Source organism: Lupinus angustifolius, unplaced genomic scaffold (assembly GCF_001865875.1).
Source record: "Lupinus angustifolius cultivar Tanjil unplaced genomic scaffold, LupAngTanjil_v1.0 Scaffold_51_103, whole genome shotgun sequence".
NCBI lineage: Eukaryota > Viridiplantae > Streptophyta > Magnoliopsida > Fabales > Fabaceae > Lupinus > Lupinus angustifolius.
In genome coordinates, this window is record NW_017722529.1 from 30,474 (window position 1) to 48,748 (window position 18,275).

At 33.4% G+C, this 18,275-nt stretch overlaps 1 protein-coding gene across 3 annotated transcripts; it reads left to right on the plus strand.

Annotated features, from left to right (window-relative positions):
* Positions 1-2,381: 2,381 nt before the first annotated feature.
* Positions 2,382-14,871, plus strand: LOC109339029. Of its 3 annotated transcripts, XM_019576395.1 has the most exons (17): positions 2,383-2,843; positions 3,099-3,793; positions 4,784-5,503; positions 6,700-6,898; positions 6,932-7,065; positions 7,149-7,220; positions 7,367-7,447; positions 7,624-7,661; positions 7,783-7,870; positions 7,938-8,090; positions 11,333-11,524; positions 11,613-11,692; positions 11,780-11,849; positions 12,255-12,356; positions 13,130-13,235; positions 13,856-13,943; positions 14,486-14,871. In XM_019576395.1, the coding sequence occupies exons 1-17, from the start codon at positions 2,504-2,506 to the stop codon at positions 14,676-14,678; spliced, it is 3,351 nt and encodes a 1,116-aa protein (XP_019431940.1). In that variant the 5' UTR covers positions 2,383-2,503; the 3' UTR covers positions 14,679-14,871. The 3 variants fall into 3 exon arrangements, with proteins under 3 accessions (XP_019431938.1, XP_019431940.1, XP_019431937.1); XM_019576393.1 differs by having other exon boundaries at positions 2,382-2,843; positions 4,793-5,503; positions 6,700-7,065; XM_019576392.1 differs by having other exon boundaries at positions 6,700-7,065.
* The last annotated feature ends 3,404 nt before the right edge of the window (positions 14,872-18,275 follow it).

Genomic DNA, 18,275 nt, shown 5'->3' on the forward strand with positions numbered 1-18,275 from the left:
TCATCTTTATTTAACACTTGACTTTTTTATGATTAAATTTATAATCCAATACTAATTGTCTTTCAAAAGAAAAAAAATGAAAAACATAATATGCTATTAAAGGCGTACTTAAATCATATTTCAATCTCATTCTACCTGTTCATTTTCCATAATACTTCATTTTAGTTTTAATCCATGGGGTTAGACTGGTCTTTGAATCAGAGTGTATTATCTCATGATTAAATCTTTTCCTTTTTAATTTCAACAATTCTAAATGTCTTGCTTGTCATGATATATATATTTTTGCTTTAAAATGAGTTTTTCCATAAACTGTCTCTCTGTTGTACAACAACCTCACCAATATGAAGCCAAATTTAAAGGGGAATATTGACTTGTTGGCTCTTGAAAATACAATCTGCATAATTTGTTCTTTAAGTTTTCATAAATTATTATATTCAACAGAGTTTGATTGATGAATTGTATTTGGTATATGACTTCAGAAGTTGTAATGTTGCATATTTACTATCAGTTTCCCATCTCATGGTTCAAACCTATTTCAACAATCGTTCTTGTTCGTCCAATTTGTGTCCAATGTACAATATCTTTTATATTTACATTTTTCTTGGCAGTGTTTTATGCTTGAGTTTAATATCTTTAATGTTAAATTTTTACATTGTCTCTATATTATCTATTATTCATAAAGCATAACATATATGCATTGTCAGTATAAAGATTTATATTGTTGTTATATCATATATCATTCATTTGTAGTTTTTTAAGAGATAATGATGTCTAAAAATGAATGTTTGATGATGGATTGACAAATTTTCTCTCTTAATTATATCTTACATTCATTCAATAGTCAATGGTTATTAATATACAAATGATGAATGGTGTGGTTATAGTGTAAAAAATTATTACATTCTCAACTATTTTTTTCTTGAGGCTTTGAAAATCTTATTTTATTTGGTCACTTTTAGAATATCAAAATTATTTATGTTTCAGAAAAATAGGTGGTTTTTTTTTGCAACATTGTGGCTCTTTTAGTAAAGTTGTCAAATGGAGTAACTCAGTCTTTAAAAGTAAGTCGAGCTTCGTTGGATTATTTTAGTGGTGACTCCATGATCAACTTTGCTTCACCTACGGTTTTTGGACACGCCAACCAATTAATATACACTAAGAATGATATTACAATTGAATCAATTTTCATTTATGATAGCCTTTACCCAATTTCTTTCACGTGAAATTGCTATTTATAACACTGGGTTACAACACGTAATTAATTAATTTATCTAGAATAAATTTTATTAAATTTGACCAGTCAACAAAATATGATATCATATTTTTCCTTAAATGGAATTTAGGTCAACCTGTGAATTTTCACTCATATTTCATAACGCTTCATGTTTTATATTAGACAAACGAGGTTGCTAATGTGAGCAAATGGAAAACTTAATTGATTTGTGGGAAGACAATATTACCACAATAAATAAAGTGAAAAATGCTATCCCACTTTTGATTTTTAGGAAGAAAATGTTACCACAATAAATAAAGTGAAAATGCTATCCTACTTTTAATTTGTAGGAAGACAATGTTGCCACACATTTTACATTCACACAAAAAAGTAGGAACAACCAACACATAAGTATCATTTTTATTGGGTTTAATTTCAAACATTCCTTGTATACAAGTCAATAAGTATTCCGTGTATCAACAATTTTATTTATATAAACTATTGTTCAGTCATGGTCAATTGTATGTAGTTAATTATTTCAAGAGTTCAAAATAAAAAAGATTGAAAATATTGATACATGATAATGACAACTACTAAAGACAACAACAAATATAATTTATAAATATATTTTCTAAAATCTCTAACATATATTCTTAAACTTATTTTATATTGTTTTCTAAACTTTTCTTCATGATAACTATTTATTTATTTAATATAAAAGGTTCAACACCATCTCCTATCATAACATCAACAATAAAATACATAGAAATTATTTGAGGTAATCCAATATAATATAAGTTTAAAATTTGTGCACTGATAGTGTAAAGTTTTTTACACTGTCTGCACATCATCCACCATTGATTTCTATTACTTTTGTTTGAGAATCAATGGTGGTTAATAAATCAATGGTGAACAATTGACTGATAGTATAAAAAATATTTACACTGTCAATATATATATATATATATTAAACGCATATAATATTTTTATTAATAAATTATGTTGTCATTCTTTAATTAAATTCATGCCACATAGAATACCATTCTTGAATGCATGGATATCCTACTGCTGAATGAAGAAAACAAGAGAAGTGCTACAGTATTTACACTTATTTATTTACACCTATTTATTTGTTTGTTTTTTCACCACATCGTCCAAAATTACCCAATCTTCAATTTAACAAACCTGGTTTGAAACCAGAGACCTAGAAAATTTGATTTTCCCGCACAAAACACTTCACAGTCGTGACTCACACAGAGAGGAGCGAAGAGAGAGAACAAAACTCAAGAAATGGAACCTTCCAACAACACCGAAACCGAAGAAGAAACCACCGCATTCCGGAGGAAGAGGTTACGCCGCGTCAGCTTCGCCGACAACGAGATCACCTCCGTCCACATCTTCCGCCGCGACGATGACGACTCCTCCGGCACCCCTCCCGTCTCCACTCCCGACCACGAAATCCTAGGGTTTTTCAGCGACTTAGCCGGCGACAGCGACAACGACGACAAGGAGTCATCTTCCCCGCCCGATGCCGAAGCCGTTGACGGCAGAGACTCCTTTCTCAGACCAGTCGGTTCCCCTTCTCCCGGCGGTAGCAGCACCGCTGGTTCTGTTGCTTCTACTGATGATGGCGAGTTTTATTGCTTTCTCCTATTCAATTCAAATTAGTTTGATTGACATTTGAGATTCAAAATAGTTTCATTATCTATGTCATATAGATTCGATCAAGTTTTACAGTTGCTGTCTGTCGATTGCCTAACACAATGTTTATATTTTATCGGGACTTTGGATCGAGTATGTGTAGCATCTAGCACACATGGACGGTTTAAACATAGTTTGATTGACAATTTAATTTAATTTAATTCAATTCAATGTCATTTTGCAGATGATGATTTTCATGGTCCGGTGTCTGCTAGTTTCATTAGACCCGATCGCTTGTCTGATAGTGGAATCTCCGATGATAACCATGACCATACAATGGATTCAACTGCATTCTCTATGCATTACCGGAGTCTTGCTCGTTCGGAATCTGGAGACCTCAAGACGCCTACAAGATTTGGCCTTCAGTTCGAAGAGAAGACGCCGAGCCAAACTTCCAGCCCTCTTCGTGGTCCAGGAAGTCTTATGGAACTCACTAAAGCCAAGAAACAAACCTGTCAATCTGAAGTCTCTCCTGCTGATGTAGGAAGTGGTGGTAGAGATTCGAGCGATATGTGTATTGTAGGAGAGAAACTGCAAATTTATGATTACGATTATGATAGACTGCCTCCCATACTGGATGCAATTTTGGCGGAAGGAAGCAAGGATTTGTCGGCTGTCTCCCCGTTGGATTCTAAGGCTGGAGGTTTACTAAATGGTTATTTGAAGGTTGAAGGATCTTCAGGTTCAGCTATGAGAAATGTTGGAAACGATGATATGGCAGTGAGGGAAGAGGCTCTAGCCGAATTGGGTGATTTAAACGGATATTCAATTGGTTCCCCTGTTATTCAAGTCACAGATGATTCCTTGTATAGCAAAGGTGATAGTACAGTTGGCCATGTTGCGATTCACGGAATCCAAACTCCTGTTTCTTCAATCAAGGTAAGAAATATTTAGGTTGATATTTGATTTATATTTTTGTAACATTTTGTGAGCATGCTGTATTGATTGTATTAGATCATGGATATGCTTTGCTGATGATGGCGCTTGTGGCTATCCTTATTTATATCTTCCATTGCATATTGTTGAGAGAAACGAGAGAGAAGATAGACATTTAATGAAATCCATGAATTACAAAATACAAATCAATTTAATATAATTAGAGAATCATTCTAGGAGATACTAACCATGTTTACATGGTATGATATTCACAATAATTTCTAATATTTTAATAGTCCCTTGAGCTAAAGCATATTATATTTATGCACCAAGCTTGCAACATATATAAATTATCCTAAGACTTCCTAAAGACTTAGTGAAAACATCTACTAATTGATCATTAGAGTTAAAGCATGTGGTGATGTCTCCAGATGAGACCTTATCTCTAATTTAATGACATTCTACATCAATGACTTTGATCCTCTCACGAAACACTGGATTAAAGGTGACATGCATTGCAACTTGATTATTACAAATGAACGTCATCTGCATAATCTCACTAAATGGAGTTTTGTGAGTTGCTTTTTCAACCACATGAGCTCACTTACAGCAAATGCCATGGCTCGATATTATGCTTTGTCACATTATCTTGCAGCCACATTCAATTTCTTGTTTTTCCATGATATTAGATGCTCCTGACAGATATTATTCTACCCTTGTATTAGATCCTACTTTAGGCCACCAGCTGTTGCTCATTCCTACAAAAATTTCATGCTATAGGTGAATCACTCCTGTGCATGAGAGGGTGTGTTAAAGTATTGGTGTCCCATATGGCTTAATAATATGATCCAAGAGTCATTTTTAGTAACTTGGGCAATCCTCCCACTATGAGCTAACTTTTTGTGTGGAGTTAGCCCCAATTATTATATAACACATATATTGAATTAACTACATAAATGCATGGTCAGTCATGTTTGCTACTTTCTTTTGCAGGAAATTAAGGAAGTTGTTAAAGGTGAAACTGTGCCAATTTATAAGGATTTCACTACACCCAGGACATCATCTCTTAGAGAGGGAGTTAACAAATTGAAACGTAGGTTATCGAAATACTCTCCAGGGACTCCACTTTTTAATGGAAAAGATTGTGAATACAAGCAAGTTGAAACTTTCAATGCTCCTTTAGCGGAGAAACTCTTCAGTTTAACTCCAGAGAGTAACATGCATCAATCTTTGATCAACATAGATGATCATGTAATTGGGTCTAGTAGAAGTATTAGCAAGTTAAGTCCTTATCAAGAGGATGTGGAGACCATAATGGATGAGGAAAACTTCCATTTGGTTTCTGCTGATAATTCTTTCAATGATAAAAATTGGAAGCCTGTGGAAACGGAAGCTTCTCCCTTGCAGATGACTCATTTAGATAGAGTAACAGTTTATGACCTGACAGAGAACACAGCCGAGAACAAAAAAGATGAAATTGAAATTGTTACACATGATACAACTCTTACTTCCCTTAACCAGAAGTTATCACCATCTGTAGAATGTCAAAGGAATTGCAGTGATGAGTTGAAGCAGCTGGATAAGCAGAATGAATCCGTAAGTATTGGTTTAGCGAACACTGAAAAGCCTAACAACTTGGAGTTGTCTGGTTTTGTAAACACTGAAATGCCTAGCTCACCTTCTGTGTTTTCACAGGACAACAAATCTGCCAAGGTAAAAAGAAAGATAGTGATTTTTTCTTAGTCATGACTCATAATAATAATAAAGAAAATGTCTCTGAAAAACTTTGCATGCTGTTGTTACTTTGCAGAATATCTGCAGTCTTTTACTAAAATGATGGATGAAAAATGTTGAAGGCTGAATTCAAGTTTAGATATTTAATATATCTCCTTTCATTTTCTGTGGCACGGCTTTCAGAATCATTTACAATAAAGATAGATGACTTCTAGATACATTAGTGTTTACATAATTAATTCATCTCCTTTACTTGCATGCTATTTTTTTCTTGAGTTTTCGTATATCTATGTCTGAACTAAATCAAGGTTTTCTATAGTTTCTATCTTCAAAACTTCTCATCTTTGTTATACTGTGCCTTCTCTAAAATTTTGCTAAACAATATCAAGTCTCATGATATCTGCAGCATATTTTCCTTTTCCCTTAACTTACTGTAAAAATGTAGAAAAATTGAAAACCTGTATATTAAGTCTTCAATAGCAGTTGTACTGATTTATGGGAAACGAGAACTAGAAAAGTAGCAATTGAATCAAAACTTGAGGCTAAGGGAATCAAGTTTGGGGAAGAAGCTACTTTGCTAAATGAGATGGAAAAATATCAAAATGAACAACTTGCTCTAAATTCTTCACTAGCCTCTGCCAAAATATTGGAAAAAAAACTGTTTCTGTTTGAATCAAGGAGGTTGAATCATGCTTTGAATAATAAAACTTTTAGAAACCAGATAATCAGAACACAGAAACCGTTGAAATGATAATTATCTGTCAAATTACAACTCATGATTGTCCATGCATAAGAAAAGTCTGTATTTTGAGTTAAAATTTCCATGATATGGTATGTGTTACTGACATCATAAGGCAAAAAGGATGTCAGCATAAAACTGTCAAGATTTTGTTTTAGTTTTATTTCTTAACTATTAAAGTTTACAGAACCCACTTGGGTTTTCCTGTTTTGTCTACTTGCAGTAAAGGATTTGTGGTTCTATTAATAAAATTTAGAATTTTGTCTCTTGCAAAAATGTGCCTGGCACATGTCTAAAGGATTGTCTCAGCAGAGCTCAAAAACATCACTTCTAATAGAGGACTAGTTTTTATTTATTTTATGATTTTGTCCACGTCAGTCTCTTTGCTTCTTAATCCGTATTGATTTGGCATTTATTCGGTGCATGGGTAACTTAGAGTGCAACCAAGAGAAAACTGGCTCAGAGTTCTGCTGAGAAAGTTCTAGTTCTGAGCACTCCTATCCAAGAAGTGACAACTCTGTTGCCCTCAGATGGTCATGGTCCTATTGATAACAACTACCATTCGGCACTACAAGTAGCTGAGAGCCCTGCTACTAAAACTGGTGTTGAGATTTCTTCTGGGAAGAAACGGAAAGGTGTTAAGATTTCTTCTGGCAAGAAACAGAAAGGTGTTAAGATACTAAGTGGTGGAGACGATATAGATAAGAAAGGGGGCTTAGACAGAAGCAGTCCAGATGTTAATAAAAGTGGGAATAGTGAAAGAGAGAAGGTTGGAGATCAAACGTGGAATGATTGGGCTGATGTATGGTTAATGTTTCATTTTTAAGTGTTAATTATACTTTCAGTTGTTTTATTGGGCTTGTCAACTTTTTATTTTCCTTGCAGATTCTAAAAAGTTTCTTGGGGAGCACTGACCAGTTGCTTCCTCCATCAGTTGAAAAGCTAAATTTGAGATCGGTATGTTCTAATTTATGGGTTTCAAATTAGAAAATAATAGCATTCAGAAAAAGTTGTGCATATTGTTGCATGCTTTTTATTAGTAGATACATTTTCTTTTAGATATTTACATAAATAATTCATTCATTTTTATTCTCAATATTTAGATTGGCATGCTGGAAGATATTCTGGTTCATCTGCAGAAAGTTAAGAAGATGGAGATTCTTTGTTCTGAAATTCATTCTCAGGTCTGTTATATTAGATGATCAATTTCAATGTATTTTTGTGATTATATTTGGTGGTTCTCTCCTCCTCATATATAACTAACCTCCCTCTCTCCTAGTGCATATTACTTCCTCCAAGACTTATCTAAGTCTGGCATTTCCCGATTCTCATATATTGGTTCTTTATTTTCTTTTGGCAGATAATAACAGATCCTCTAAATATTCCAAGACATAAGCGGTATGCTTAATGTTGTTTGACCAAGTCATTGTGTGGAATCTGGAATTTATTGTTGCATATATGTATATTTGTGGAGCGGTTTTGGATTAATGATTGATTATGTGAAGTATTTCTTTTGCAGAGTTGTAGAAGCAAGAATGTTGATGTTTAATATAACATATGAGAAGGCAAAACTACAATTAATGAATATAAAGCGTGAGAAATTACAGGTATTTTTTTAAATGTTAGTATTTAGCAATGCTTGCAGTTGGTGATATGAACTTTACTTGTTCACAGAAAAAAGTAGAACAGTTGAGATCTGGCCTTGAAGAGTCTCAGATGTTGAAATTAAATTTCATCTCATCTTCACATCAGAGTGGAGCAATGGACACTCAAGATAGCGATAGTAATATCCATACTAGCTTGCTAAATTCTAAGGAAAAATGTCAGGTATTTCTCTCTGTGTTGGAAGTTGTTATTCAAATTGATCCTGTGATAAAAGCTTTGAAAACTATCATGACACCCTTTCATAATTTATCATATCCTCAAAAAGTTTATTGGATTCGGAGATGAATTGATTGGAAAATGATAAAAGATTTATTTTTGGTGTTTTTGAAGGGCCATCACTCCTTGAAGATTTTTAGAAATTTTATCCTTGTATGTATTGTGATGGAAACCTAGAATTTGAACAATTTCTTGAATGCAGAAAAGATAACACCATAGGAAAATTGCACCAGAAAATGGTAAATTCCATACCCCAGTGCAATGCTCCTCAGAAAATTTTCTGCCCAAGATAGAAGACGAAAGGAATAACAGGATATCCGTCAACTCCTTCTTGGCTCACTCCTCATATATAACTAACCTCCCTCTCTCCTAGTGCAAAGCACAAATGTAAACCTGAAATATCAAGGAGAAATTAATTATTTATTTTACTCTCCTAGTGTAAATTCTAAGTTGAGTCTTGGCCCAACAGTAAGGTTGTTTGCCTTGTAACTTGATAGTCATGAGTTCACTTGAAATGAACCAAATTGTTGAGTATAGCCCTTAGCCACCAACCAAGCTTTTAAAAGATCAACCTGAGCATCTAGGCTTACTTTGATAACAAAAACCCATCAACAACCCAATGTAGATTTCTCTGTTGGAAGAAGGACAAGAGTCCAAGTTTGGTTGGATTCTAAAGCTGACAACTAGCCAATCATAGTCTGGGTGTTACCCTAAATGTGAAAGTGCTTCTTATATTATTTTAGGGATAGAAATAGAGGAAAAGGCAGACCCAAAAGCATAATGGGAAGGAGATAAACTATGTTAACTTAATAAATTATATATGGGATGAGGGTTACAAGTGAGCGTATACATTTGCTAATTGTGATGGGTAATTGAGTGGAAGGTGTAGGTAGATCTGAAGAGGTGCAGACGGTTGAGCAAAAGTGGAATCATTTGGATCTGGATTATGATCAATAGCCTCAATTTGTCTAGGATGTGGGCATCATTGGTAAACAATAATAGGGCGAGGACTTTGTAACACAATTGATACTTGCTGTATTGGTGACACGAGTATCAATGTTGGTATCAATGAGCTATCTAAGACTAGTGGTTCATTAACTAAATGAAGAGTTACTACTTGAGAACTGGACTTAATCACTGAATTATTAAAGCAAGGAGTATGCTCAAAGAAAGTAACATCAGCTGATATGTAGAATCTCTTAGTGGAAGGATCAAAACACCGATAACCCTTTTGGATGGTGGAATAACCAAGAAACATACATTGGATTGCCCAAACTGAAAACTTATCATGACCCTAAGATATGTCATGCACAAAACAAGTGGAACCAAAAAATATGCGGAGGAACCTTAAAAGGGTTATCACTTGGACACAATAGGGAATAAGGTATTTTGTTATTCAAAACAGAAGATGACATCCTATTAATTAAAAAAACAACAGTAAGAACCACATCACCCCAAAATTTTAAAGGTGCTTTGGCACTTGGTAAAAGAGTTTCAATAGTGTGACAGGGTTTATGTTCAGTAGATTTTCTTTAAAGGTTCATGAGGGCAAGTAGATTGAAGGACCATGCCACTCAAAGTCATAAAATTAATGTAGTGAGTAGAAAAATGTTGTCTTAAAATCCGAATAGAATAACCAAATTGAGTTTGAATTTCATTGCAAAAATTTTGAGAGAAAAAAGTTTTAAACATTCTTTAATTAAATATATCCAAATTCATCTTGATAAGTCATCGATGAAAGTACAAAGTATCTATATCCTAAGTTAGAACTAACATGTCTAAGACCCTAAACATTTGGATGAACCAAATGAAAAAGAGAATTTGACTGATATGAGCTACATGTGGAAATGAAAATCGAACATGTTTACCAAGCAGACATGCCTCACATTTAAAAGACTTCAAATTGGAGAGATGAGGAACCATTTTCTTCAATTTATTTATATTTGAATGACTTGGGCGGCGAAGGATGAGCCATGGGGAATCGATACTTACACAAACAACTAGAGGAGGATGTTGAAAATAATATAGGTCATGTGATGTAACTCATGTGCTAATTGTCTGTCCAATACTCCAACCCTATATGGTAAAAAAGTTATTAATGTATGTTATCAAACACATAAAAGTACAGGTGAATTGACTAATTGATACCAAATTAACGGGACAACCAAGTATGAGTAAATCATAATTTAAATTTAACTAGGGAAAAAGTGTGACTTGACCTTTGCTAGTAGATTTGACTGTAGAGCCATTAGCAAGAGTGACATATTGTGGTATTTTTGGTTGTGATAAATTTGAGAAAAGTGAAGTTTACCAACCGTATGGCCTGAAGCACTAGAAAAGTGAGGATTGCCAGCCATATAACAATCGCCTTGAAATGCAAATACTCCTTGTGTTCATCGTCTGATAACCCAATTTGATGAGTACTTCTTGCAAAAGCAACTTGTGGCATTGATCCATTTTTCAATTTTTTTTGGGGTCGTTGTTGCTTCCTTCAGTCACCAGAATAATAGGGGTCAAGCTTCGATGGATAGCGTAGCAGAATGGCTGAACAATGGGACTAATCAGAGTTATTAGACAGAGAATAAGGGAAGAGTTTGTCCACAGTCAACGAACTAGCCTTGATAGTGGCTAGTTGACCGAATGTCTAGAATACGAGAATGATTAAGATTTCTCCATATTTTTTGCCAGACCCATAGGATTTGAGCTCTGATACCAACTTGAAAGAGACAAATTATTTATCTGTATTGCTTGAGTGATTTGTATGCACTCAACCTTTTCTATTTATAGTAGAAGAGTCTGTATATGAATCCCTTAAATTTAAGGAAATAAAATAAGAAAGATAAATACATGTTATGATTTGATAATCATATATGTAACCTTAATAAGATATAAAATCTAATAATTATCTCAACAATCTTCTATTTATTTCAATAATCTCAACATGTTGAAACACTGGAAACAACCTCTCACCTACGAGGATAAGAATGCTACACCTAACCTCCCCAGACCCTACTAGGTGGGAGCATCATGCACTAGATCATTTTTTTTATTCTCCTAGTGTAAATTCTACTATACTTGAAAGTTGGCCCTCCTTCCTGTATATAGTTCATTCCTACAATTTGATTTTAAAAGGTTTAATATGTGTGACACTGGATCTCAAATGTCAATATTATATTGTTCAATGCTAGGTTTCTTGTGAAAAAGTGACTAGAATGAGGCAGGAGCTTGAAACTTTGGATTCGGAAGCTAAATCCTTAAATGAGTTCTTTCATAGTTACTGCAAGATTGCAGGAGAGCAAAGCTGTGCGGATACCATTAAATCCGTTCATGATTACTTGCAAAAGAGAATGTCCTGCAAGTTTATATTCAAGAATTTGAAGGTCTAAAATTTTTTTCACGTGATTCTTGTCTACACAAACAACATATCATTTTATGATAGTCATCCTCGTTTTCATTTCTTTTTTTCAGTTGTGGGATATTGAAGATTTTGAACGTGAGAATGGTTGTCTCAAAGTTCTTCTCAACTATTGTAGTTATGTATTCCAGAGGTGAGTTAATCTTGATTTGTGATTGGAGCTTAATTATATCACTTATGACATGACCAAACATGTGAGTGCTTATTGTTTTTCACGTAGGTTCACTATAAATGCTGGTCAACCTAGCATCATAGTTTCAAATAACTTGAATGATGTCAACATTGTGAAGGTAATTTGGTTGACTATTTGATGTAGAACGGTAATCTCAAAGGTACTCTCTTTTTGATAAGATACTCCATGTATACACCTAGAGTATTCCCAAGTTCAGATACTTTCTGAATTTAAAATATATAAAAAATTGTCAAATTTTACAATGATAACATATGTACAAGCCAAATAAAACCCAAGGATAAAAGAGACCCAAAACAAAATATCCAAACATCAAATTCCTATATGTAATAAATCCTAAAACAACAAAATAATCTCAAAATAAAATCCTTCATTATAATCTTTACTGTGCACCTCATTTTTCTCATAAATTTATAGCTTGATCTATGTCACTATTGATCTGTTTTAATCTAATATTCAACATTTATACCTTTTTATTTTCTAATATGATGCACTTACTTTTCAGACCTTTCCAAACATGGACGCTCTTTCTGCTTTTGTCTTTGTCTTAAATCCTCATACCACTAAGGAGTACAGTAGTTCAATATGTTTGGCTCAAGAAACACAGGTAAATTGCTCTATTTCTTGTGTTGATTTTCTCTTAGCATGCTTTCTGCGCTTTTAGAAGGATTGCTATGATTTTTATTAGTGACTGGGATGGTGGTCCACAATTTGCATTTATATTGCAGTGTCTGCTTCATGTGGACCAGGGCATTTAAACTAGTATGGATCATGAATAAGATTGACTGATTTAATGGCTATATCACAGTTAAAAGGATTTGGCATCAAAAGCCCTGTGGGGCAGATCTGAGAAAAACAAATATAATTTAGTTATAAATTAAAAATTATTTCCTTCTCAATTTCTGTTTATAGAGTGAAGGTTGGAGCTTCATTCTTCTCTAGAGAAATCTTGTAGGATTCTTTCAATTTTAGCATCTAGAAATTTCTTACAGCAGAGGAGAGTCAGATATCTGAAGTCGATAAATGATTGTCCATATTTTTTCTCATTGAATTACAATGGGTGCACCGGGTATGCACACACTCTATTAGGATTACTTCTCTAAGCTCTAGACACGATAGTGAAAGCAAGAGTCAGAGAGGCATATGCTGAACCTTGTTTTCCATCTACATACTGGAATCTGAATATATAGTAATTGGCTAATAAATAAATGGATCCTTTTTACACTAATTAATTACAATAGTTACACGATGAGTTGACCACTATATAATTACAATAACTGCTTGCTTGTACAACCTCGGTTTGCAAGAATTATGGAATAACAAACAAATGAATACTGATCATTTTCCAATTTGCTGTTGTTGACCTCCTATCCTATGCAGATAACAAGTTCACTTCTGAGTAATTTGCTAGATGTGTTTGAGGAAGTTCAGTCAGCACGGATGGAGATCAGAAATTTGGTCGATGCAAAGTTCTACAGTCACTCAGGTAAACAAATTTCTTCTGTACTTAATTTTACGGAGGGTGCATTGGGTAGGTACTAGGTAGGTTACAGGCTTAGATTTTAAGTGGATAAAATTTCGTGGAACATAACATGTTTGGTAGAAGAATGGGAATTCTTATCGGGGGAGCAATGTTTTCCTTGCTTTTAGGATTAAGTTTGCCTCCCCTCCTAATAAAGTTCTCTGAACACACCAATCTCCTTTGTGGTCTCATTGTTTCTCATCAATGTGCTTCATCACTCTTCATCGTTACTCTCCATGGCTGTTATTCTTTTCTTGGTCACTCAACCACCAGAGTTACCACTAGTCGAATCCTTCGGCCATTTCGCCTACTACTCAGTACTCACACATTCTCAATGATCTCATCATGCAGAAAAGGAAAATAAGTAAAAAATGTAGGGAAGCTTCATGCACAAAAGGGTGTCTTTAGCTTTTGATAAGCTTCAACGTGTATTGCTGGCTGCTCTCAGCTGTGATCCTAGATTCATAGCTAGTTAGCTATGTCCTTGATGCATAAAATTCTTCCAATATTTGATTTGAACCAGTTGCTATCTTGCATTAACAAGGATAAACGGGAGTCTCACTGTAATTTATACTGTTTTGCAGTTCAACAGCTTGATTTGGAGCTATCTTTCATTGAATTTTATAGTGGCAAGAAGGTGAAAGTGACTCTTGATTTGACATGCTTAAAATGGTATGTCCTGCACTTTTTTTATTTAGTTTATTTATTTCTTCGTTTGTTTACTTACTTTTTTACTGTGTACTGTTCAGTTGATCCTTTGTACCAAGGGTACTGTGTTTCTTGCTTGGTCCAAATAAACTTATTACCTATAGGATGGATACTGGAACTGAGATTGGTCTCTTAGGGATGTTTTTTTTATAGGCCCTGAGGGATGACCAATCTCAGTTCCGGTGATTCATCCTACAGATAAGAAGTTTAATTGAATCAAAAGAAGTGAGAATCTCATGGCTGTCATCTTTTTAGGTTGAGAGATGTTCTATTTTAACAAATTCCATTTTAGTTGACTTAAAAGTTGCCTTAAATTTAATATAACGATGTTACTGCAATTGCCTTTATCTCAGCTGAGTCAATGGTAATTGATATATGTTATTTTGCCATAAATCATAAATTCATAATGCTATCACAAATTCACAACACAAGATCCATTTTTTGGTTATTTATCTTTGTTCATGTAATTGAAGATGCTGATTGATTTTACAATGGTTTCTGAGCAGTGCGGTCTATCCTGTAGAGGTCCTTCCATCTCAAATATATGATCCCGCTGGTGCGGAACAAAAGTCGCTGCCTTCTTCGTTCGTAGCCGAAATAAGAACTGCCGCTGAGAGTGTGAAAGTTGGATATTCAAGAGTTACTAGACTCTGTAGGTGTATTTCTCAGACAGTTCAGGCTTGTGGTCAATGCAGATGATCCACAATTTTTGCTTTTTTCTGTTGTCAATTTTGGGTTTTGGGTAGATTTGTTCATTAGAGCCACATTACATATTCATTCACGTTGTGGTAGTTTGACTGAGTTTAAAAAATATCAATAGCGTTTTTGAAGCATCACGTGCTCCTACACGTGGTTGAGTTATTATTATGCAGCATACAAAAATTTCACACTATTATCAAGGGAAAATGCTGTCATAAATCTGGGACTATACAAAAAATGCACACTATTATCAAATGGAAAATGCTTTCATAAATCTGGGACTACAAAAATTTCACACGATTATCAAATGAAAAAGTGAAAAATGTATATATTGACAGTGTCTAAGTTTTATACTATTAATGTGTCATTCATCAATCATGTTTTATCATTATTGACTTTTAAAAAAAGTAATATAAATGAAAGATGAATGATATATTGTGTATAAATATGTACAATGATGATGTATAGATATTACAATCAATGAAAAATGCTATCATAAATCTGGGACTGTACGAAAATTCACATGATTATCAAATGGAAAATGCTGTCAGATGGGATTATATGAAGCGAGTCTTTGAAAACTGCCTTGTTCAATCATGTCACAGCAATGCAGTTTAGGCGCCAATTTTTCTAATGCTTTCAGATTCCTAATAATTAATATAATTTAGGTCTACTAATTCTATGATGAGGAAGAAAATGAATGCACTAATGGTATATGAGTTTTATATATTGTCATTATATCGTCCATCATTTATCATCACTCATATTTTATTATCATTGACTTTTTAAAAAATAATAAAAATAAATAGTATATGATATATGTAAATCTTTATACTAATATCCTTCAGCAAAACAAGTACTAACTACGACTTCCGTAAAATCCCCTATTGTATATTCATAAAAATAGAGGGGGCACTTTATGGAAAAATGGTGGCTAAATTCTAAAAAACCATTCTGCAATGGTTCATCCTTTTTGCAGATTAGTTTGTACATCATAGCCAAACTCGCTCTTGATTCTCGACCTATGGAAAATAAAATTCTTCATGACAATTCAGAATTAAAAGAGCACATGACCTGAAATAAAATTTGTATAAAAATATAATACACTTCTATTATGATTAACCACTTTTGAGTAACACATATCCACCTCTATAATCTAAACTATATGCCTAAATTTATTGCGTAGCATAAACTACAAGTACACAATAGATAACTGATTACATTAATTAAAATATGGCAGTAGGCAATGGGCAATGCTGTGGCCACAAATCCACCATGACTTGCCGCACAATTGAGAAAAGCAAAAACCAGAGAAGAGAAACAAAAGATTATAACAAAACATTAATGAATTTTCAAAGCATAATTTTCAAGAGTTTAATCATTGTTGTGTGTATAAAAAAAACTTTAATGACAATTTTTTTTTAATTTGTTGTTGGACCAAACTGCGACCGGAAAGTTCCATTGTTACATGGGTATAGGAAGAATGAAGAGTTATAAATGAGACACCACGTCTTGAACCAAAACCTTAAGGCATTAGTTCCATGGGTCTTTCCTTCTTATAAACTCTTTCACTCCTCTCCGCATGGAACTTCACACTTGAATAAACCCAATGTCTCCGAATCTCAAAAGGGATTAACCTCCAAATATATACTTTTTTGGCAAGCACCAAAAAACATACAGTAAAAAAGTAACAATTCAATTTTTAGCAAAGTTCAACCTTACTTGCATTATTAGATTATCACTATCAAGCTTTGAATATTTATATAAAATATAAGTTATACTATTTATTTAACCATTCACACTTATTATATTTTTATTGTAAATAATTACATAAATATTAAAAAGAAAACTATAAGCTATTTATTACTTTGGTAGAATTTACTCTAACTTATATTGTAAAATAATAAATATCTGGCGGCATGTTTTGGTGAATGCACAAAGGATGGAAAGCACCATTTTCAATTGAGAGCTGTTGTGTTTGGTGCAGTAATTAATGATGTATGGATGACTCGAAATGGTTTTATTTTTCAACATCAAATTCCTAATTGTTTATTATTTGTTTTACCTTGTTAAATGATCTAATATTAGGTGGAAAAGCTTATTTCTAAGGAAGAATAGAAGGACAAGAGTAATAGGTGAGCAGTTTAACATTTTTAGTTATATATATTTTGATTATAGAGTAAGCCACTGTGCCTTTATTTTTTTATATATATATATTCTTTCAAAGATAATTGAACAGTAAAATTGTTATATTCTTCTGTTAAAGATATCAACTTTTATTTTCCATTATGTTAATAAAGAGAACTTTATCAACATGATAATTAATTCTTCATACTTTTTAGTGTTCTTTATTTTATCTTAAAATATACATATTAATCCACAAGTAATAACAATAACTATGCTGGTAGAGTAGAAGTAATACACATTTTGTATTGTCTAAGGCAAGATGACATGATTGACCTAACTAGGAGCAGAAGGTAAGTCAACAAAGTGATTGAAGATGCTCCTCCCTCCTATGGACAAGGTAAGATGTAACCCTAAGGGCCTGTTTGCAGTTCTATTTTAAAGAATAGAGAAAAGAAAGAAAATAATTTAAAGTTGTTTTACAGATATATTTTATAATTTTCAAACCTTTCATTTTTATTTCTTTCTCTATAAAATTCATCTCGTAAATAAACCCTAAAGAGTTTCTAATTTTTAAGTTAGTATTAAACTACTAGTATATGGATATACAATGGTGTATATATGCATGAGCATAAAGGAGTATCCAGGATGAAGAACACTAACCAATAATCCTCAAGAATGGACATTAGTTTATAACATGAGAGTGTGGGTGTCTAAATCGACTCCTAAGGTGCATAATATCAGCCCTTTAAACAAAATCTATCCTATTTGGATGTCACATCAATCATAACTTCTCCACTATAGTAGGAAAGATGCTTGGGATGGTGAGTTGTCAAGTCTCGAAAGTCATAGGATTTGATTGTGAGTTGAGTTTTGGAGGAAAATGAATGAAAAATGAATATTTGAGAATCATGAAATAAACTTGTAAGATGTCTCTAAAGTCTTTCTTTCCACTCTAAAACCTAACTCGCGAACAAATCCTTACGATCATTTTGCGAGTTAGATTTTGGAGAAGAAATAAGGGAAATAAAAGGCTTCAGAGTCAGTCCACAAGTGTATTTCATGGCCTTGAAGCCTTCATTTTCCCTTCCTTCTTCTCCACAACTCAACTCGCAAATGGACGCTTAGGCTATGTTTGAGAGTCTGGTTTTGGAGGGGAATAGAAGGGAAATGATGACTTTGGAAAGCCTCTCCATTGTTTGGAAGTTGGATGAAGAAGAGGGGAAGATTTTGAAGGGTCTATAGAGCCCTCTAAAACCCTTCATGTGCCTATTTTCATAGTTCCCCCAATTTGAGGGTTTTTCTAGAGACAAAATGTCAAAATACTTAAATGTTTTTAGTAAATTATATAATTACATTATTGTCCATTTCTCATTGTTAATTACATTTTTAAAGAAAAAAATCTCGCATTATCATTACTTTATACATCTCTTATCTAAATTTCACATTCCCAGACAAGGGACAAGATGGCCT